At 26.5% G+C, this 6,648-nt stretch overlaps 1 protein-coding gene across 1 annotated transcript; it reads right to left on the minus strand.

Annotated features, from left to right (window-relative positions):
• Positions 1-278: 278 nt before the first annotated feature.
• On the minus strand, positions 279-4,080 carry LOC111641333 (cadherin-like and PC-esterase domain-containing protein 1; the record flags this gene model as incomplete). Its single annotated transcript, XM_023387469.1, has 8 exons — positions 279-886; positions 977-1,123; positions 1,195-1,282; positions 1,360-1,461; positions 2,330-2,550; positions 2,635-2,771; positions 3,209-3,338; positions 3,882-4,080. Coding segments are annotated over 8 exons (1,186 nt in total), but the record flags the coding sequence as incomplete, so codon positions are not given.
• Between the last annotated feature and the right edge of the window lie 2,568 nt (positions 4,081-6,648).

Genomic DNA, 6,648 nt, shown 5'->3' on the forward strand with positions numbered 1-6,648 from the left:
ATTATATTAATAAAATAAGCAATTTTAAAGCTAAAAACAGCAGTAATAACAATAAATTTAGTTTAAAATCCTTTTTAAAAGCTAAAAATTGGAAATATTTATTAAAATATCCAAAAAATTTATCGTTTACTCGTCAACGGAAATGAATTTTTCATAATTAATGAGTTACTTTTATGAATATTTTAGATGTTATTGAAGTAAAATTAAATAATAGAAATTAAAAAAACACATTTAATTAAAACATAAATATATATATATTTATTTATTTATTTTATTGCATTTTATTTAGATAAATGTTTAGCAGCAAATTCTTTAAAGATAATTTGTGCATAAAACTTTTTTGGCGCGTATCTAAGGTGCTTTCGTGATATATTAGTCTAATTTATTCATTATTGATGACACTAGATCATTCAAAATCGATGATTTAATACACAAAAGCTTTAGCAACATATTGCAATGCGATGGTACTTCACATCATCCACACGATACTATCGATCGAGTGGGGGTGAATATAGTTGTTTCACGTTTATTCAAATTTATAAGTCCTTTATTGGTCCACATCTTTCACGAAGATACAGTACTTTGTTGTATTTTTTTAAATGGCATCACGAGATTTTTTTGATTGATTTCCATTTGTTCGACGGTGGCCCATTTAAGTAGATATTTACAAGATTAACTCTAATTTGGCGAATAATTTAGGAACAGATTGCAATGGGGTTAGATGTCATCTATCGGACATGTAATCTCCACAAAGTCTGCTTAGTAATATGTCACTATAAATGGCATTAATATCTCCCTCGACGTGAAACTCTGGCTGGTTGGAAAAAGTATTCTTCTTGTTCCTCCAACCACTTTGATTTGTATCCGACTCGGTCACATCTACCACCTGAATTGAAAAATTTATTAAATTTTTCATATAAACTGAAACTTTTTAAAGATCAAATTATCTAAAAAGTCTCCATAAAGGTTACTCTACCCTATGAAAATGACAGGCACATTTTCCTTGAAGGAAATCCTTATATCTAGGAATGGTTATGTTAAATGTATCAATAACGTCGAAATTATAATGTTTGGCAAATTCAGCAAGACCCATGCTGTGAAGTAATAACTTTCGTTGATCTTCCTGTATATAATTTAAAAATTTATATATTTATATTTATTTTTATAAAATGATTTTAAGAGTAAAACAATTACCATTGATAATGTATGAACGCCTTCAACGGGTTGATGGAATCCTGAACCCAAAGTTTTCATAACAAGACGAATACCATGAAGCCGTTCTCTATAAAATTATATAAATAATTATATTTTAGTGTTATAATAATCTTTTAATTAATGAATATCCATCATTACACTTACACCCGTATTGCTCTTAGTAACATGTGAAGATGTTGCGTGGCTAACCAATGCACGCCTCCAACTACCAAAATGGTATTTGTATTATTTTCCAAGGGACGAGATCTGTTAAGTGTTAAATTATTCATCATTCAAATACAAATAAAAATATTTTAAAATATTCAAAAATTATTCGCAACTTTAAAAAAAGGTACAGTAGTTTAAGAAGGAAGCAAGAATGCAAGAGGTAAAATAAAATATTACCTCTTCAGAGGAAAGTGAAATAAAATACTAAATATTTTAAATATATACTTTCTATTAAGTAAAATTAAATTATATTAATAAAAATCTTTTAAAATATAATTAATTTTAATAAATGTTCACTTTATTAACTGCAAATTTTGAATTTATTCTATGAGACGAAAGTATGTTTACAATGAGGGAATCGATTGAATAATACAACAAAGGGCTTCGTTCATTTTGCATTTGTAATTCTAATTAATGTTCAACATTGTTGCTAATATTTAATACAAAAGGCAAAGATCAAACAAGGATGGCCTCCTCTATCAAAACTGAATTTAATGCAATTTACCTTAAGAAGAGAGAAAAAATTCAACATGGTCATCACTTCCTTCAACAAAATTAAAGTATAAAACCCATCAAGACTAATATTATATTATTACTTAAATATGTAAAATTAATCATTTCATCAAGTTAATTAAATGTTTGTCTTTGAAAACAAACATTAATTAAATCAATTTGTTGAAGCGTAACGAGAGAAAACAATGCCAATGATGAGTATATGTTCGAGCCTCTTTAAGATGTTCTGTACAAATATTGAGCTTAGTAAAATGTTTCATTTTCTTAAATTAAAGCTAATTATATCCTTCTAAATGATTTAATTGAATATATAAAAGTGTAGAAGAACACACAAGTTAATGAACGACGACAGCTACTGTTACCGGATCATTTCTCACCAGAAATTCACTGGTACCTCTGTATCAGTTGGTATAATGCCTTATCGAACACTGGCCGCTGGTTTGTTGGTAGCCAAAATTGTGGATAGTAGGCGAAACTAACGAATGTCCTTCCTTTGTTGACGTTTGTATATACTCTGATGTCATGTGTCTTGTCCCACTGGTTTAAAGAACCATTTAGTTTCTCCATAACGTAATGCATCATTCCTCGATTAGTCGAGTCTCCTATAAATAATATCTATAAAAAAAATAACACTAAATCTTAATTAAACCGCTATATATAATTTAAAGAAAAATAACGTAAATTTTTAGAGAAATTTACCTTTTTACCATCTAAACAACGAGATAATACTTCTTTAGATGGTACTACGTAACGACAATTGTAGGGGTGCCACACTGCTTCGCTCCAGAAACAACTCTTCCTATCAGAACACGTTGTACATGGAAGAACCCAACGACCTAATTTGGAAATATGTAAGTTTTAAAGGTTTCTTTAAAAAATATCCAAATGGTAAAGACAATTTTTCAATCATGCTGCGAGGCAAAAGTGAAATAGAACAATGAAAGGATTATTTTATCTATAATGGTAACATGTTAAATGCCCTAATCATATCTATAACGAACAAGAATCAAGATATGCGTGAGCTTAATTCCTATTCAAGGAAATATTTTTTACTAGATGTATGGTTATACTTTTTGCAAAAATATTTTTTAAGTTTATTACAGATAAACAACTCATCTATTTTACGACAAACATGTAGAATATTTATTTATTTATTATTAAAGTGGAATTTATAAGAGTAAAAAGTATACATATTGAGATATAAACAACTTTTTTCTCATAACACAAAAGAAAAAGGACACCTTACAAAAATGCAGGGATCATATTTGTTTACCTGATGCATCTCCCGAGGTACAAATCGTGAGATTTGCACGAAGATTAAGGTAAGTAGACCAATTGGGTACAGACGTGACATCAGTTCTAATGGCACAACTCTCACTAGGAAATACTTGCATCTCACACTCCTAAAAAAATGAACAAAAATACAATTTTCTAAAAGTTAAAGCAAAAATAATCAAAAATATTTATTTAAAAATGTAATAAATAAGCCATTTTCTTCCTTATCAGTTATTTTTTTATATATATTACAGATAAAAGAAGAAAAAGATGTTCGAAGTGTTATCGGAAAAAAAACGACATTTTAGAAAAGTATTTTCCTTTTTTCTAATGAAATTTTAACCTTCAGGTGATGATAAATTTTTATTATAACTTACAACCAAGTTCTGTTGTCTTAAATTCTCAAGAGATGATATTTTAGGTGTTTATAATAATTTACAAAACACATCCTAAGATTTGACTTCCTAATCATCTCACTTAATATTTTTAATATATTTGAACCCTGAGGCATTTACTCGTCTTTCAAGCTATCAAACAATACATTTGTTACGCGCATCCCTTGGGATCCCATCTTTACAGATTTCATTATTCCCTTTAAAATATACAGCTAAATACTGAAGAATTTTCAATTCTTTACAGGAATTTCGACTGATAAATTGCTTAACACTTACTTGTTTCAGGCTGCAGATCTGGTGAGGCTGATCAGGATCGAAAGGGGATTGGCCGTGAGTAATTGGCAAACGTCTGACTAACAGAATGTAAGTATTGATAACCCATGGTTCGGTGTGAGTAACGTCAACTACCAGAAGAGAAATTCGATTGACACCGATGCCCAATGTGTAATTTGTGGGTCTGTAAAGTATAATAATTCTAATTTTAAATTAAAAAATAAATTTTTGGAAATTTTAAGTGGATTTTTTAAAGAATTAGACACAAAATTAAACGACACTTGTTTTAATTTTTTTTAAACAAAATTTATCTGAAAATTTTGTTTCGTGTTTCATATTTTTAATGTTAGAACTGTATTAACCAGTCGATTTTTATTGATTTAAATGATTTTTTGATGATTCTATACATTTTTTTTGAATGTTTAGAAGTTTAAAGAGGCAAATATTTTTCGTTTTTTTCGATTCCTATTGAAGGAAATATTTTTTACTAGATGCATGGTGATCAAAGTAAAGTTTTAGCTAATTAAAGTATAAAGTATATTTTTAATTCTCAAATTTATTTTTCTCCTAAAAAAAGCACATCCTTAAACTCGCCTTTAAAAAACCAATTTAAAAAAGTTATTTTAAAATAAATAAATTTTAATTAAACTTAGATCTTTTTAAAATTTCAATTATAATTTCTTAAATTATTTTATTTTCTTCCTCTTATTTTATTAAGTTATTTTTATTTAGTTTTATTTTTTTAATTATAAAATGTAAATAATTTAAAAAATTCATTAAAATATTATATAGGCCTAAATTAAAATATTAATATTTACTTAAATTTAATAAAAAGAATTTAAATATATTTTTATAAAATAAATATCTTCGGGAGAATTTATTAAATATGCACAAGCACATACTGCATTTGCAAGTAAATGCATTATGCTGGGCTATTCTGCTGCATTATTGTACTGTATATTCGTTTATACTTCATTTACTTTACTATATATATATACAGAATATGTTGTTTATATTGCATATATTTCACTGTATATACCATTTTTGCTGCATGTATACTGTGTATATAGAATGCATTGTTTATATTGCATATACATTACTGTATATACCGTTTATACTGCACTTACTGCACTGTAAATATTGTTTATATTGCTATGCTTGATTGCTTATATAATACTGCATATGTGTCTAAATGTGTTTAATGCAGTACATTCAAACTTATTGTATACATTCAACAGAGTTATTAAGTCCTTAAACGTTATTTATGTGTAGAGGAAACATTTTTTGTCACCATATTTTCCATAAATCTCTATTGAATGTCACGTCATGTTATGCGCTTCATCCATAAAACTTTCCATTATTCCGGACATTATTTTTGCATTACCTAAATCTTCCATTTGAAAGTAATGTAAACAAAGCGATATTTCATTTACTTTTTTTATTGAATAAACCGAAAATAAATAAATAACAGGAAAACATCATTTAATATATTTATTTACTTTTAAAAGAATAAAACAAGGTTTAAAGTTTAGTTAATTGAGTTAAATGCTTTCTTTTAAAACAATAAAAACTCTTATTTTTATTTATTAATAACTTTTTACTCTAAATAATAAACTATCAATATAACGTAAATAAAATAAATGTTTTAATTACTATTTACAAAATTTATTTATAAAAGTAATAAAAATAATTCCATCAAAGTTTACTTAATACTATCTATAGTTGCGTAACCATGCTATTTAATTAGTATTAATATCAATTACTCATACTGCCTTATTAACCCATAATATTTTAACAGTAAGTACTATTAACAATAAGGTATTATCACTTAAACTACCACTTGAACTATACTACTATAGCAGTTATATGACTTATTTTACTCAATACTTTAGTAGTGATAATGCTATAAGTTACTTAAATGGCTTGCTATCTATCATATCTTATAAGCAATAATTTTATTATTACTTTAATAGTTTACTAATATATAGCTTTTAANTATAAAATAAATATCTTCGGGAGAATTTATTAAATATGCACAAGCACATACTGCATTTGCAAGTAAATGCATTATGCTGGGCTATTCTGCTGCATTATTGTACTGTATATTCGTTTATACTTCATTTACTTTACTATATATACCATTTATGTTGCATATAATATACAGAATATGTTGTTTATATTGCATATATTTCACTGTATATACCATTTTTGCTGCATGTATACTGTGTATATAGAATGCATTGTTTATATTGCATATACATTACTGTATATACCGTTTATACTGCACTTACTGCACTGTAAATATTGTTTATATTGCTATGCTTGATTGCTTATATAATACTGCATATGTGTCTAAATGTGTTTAATGCAGTACATTCAAACTTATTGTATACATTCAACAGAGTTATTAAGTCCTTAAACGTTATTTATGTGTAGAGGAAACATTTTTTGTCACCATATTTTCCATAAATCTCTATTGAATGTCACGTCATGTTATGCGCTTCATCCATAAAACTTTCCATTATTCCGGACATTATTTTTGCATTACCTAAATCTTCCATTTGAAAGTAATGTAAACAAAGCGATATTTCATTTACTTTTTTTATTGAATAAACCGAAAATAAATAAATAACAGGAAAACATCATTTAATATATTTACTCCTAAAAAAATGAACAAAAATACAATTTTCTAAAAGTTAAAGCAAAAATAATCAAAAATATTTATTTAAAAATGTAATAAATAAGCCATTTTCTTCCTTATCAGTTATTT

The sequence above is a fragment of the Centruroides sculpturatus genome, unplaced genomic scaffold, assembly GCF_000671375.1.
Source record: "Centruroides sculpturatus isolate CEXI.00-Female unplaced genomic scaffold, Cexi_2.0 scaffold1571, whole genome shotgun sequence".
In the NCBI taxonomy this organism is placed as follows: domain Eukaryota; kingdom Metazoa; phylum Arthropoda; class Arachnida; order Scorpiones; family Buthidae; genus Centruroides; species Centruroides sculpturatus.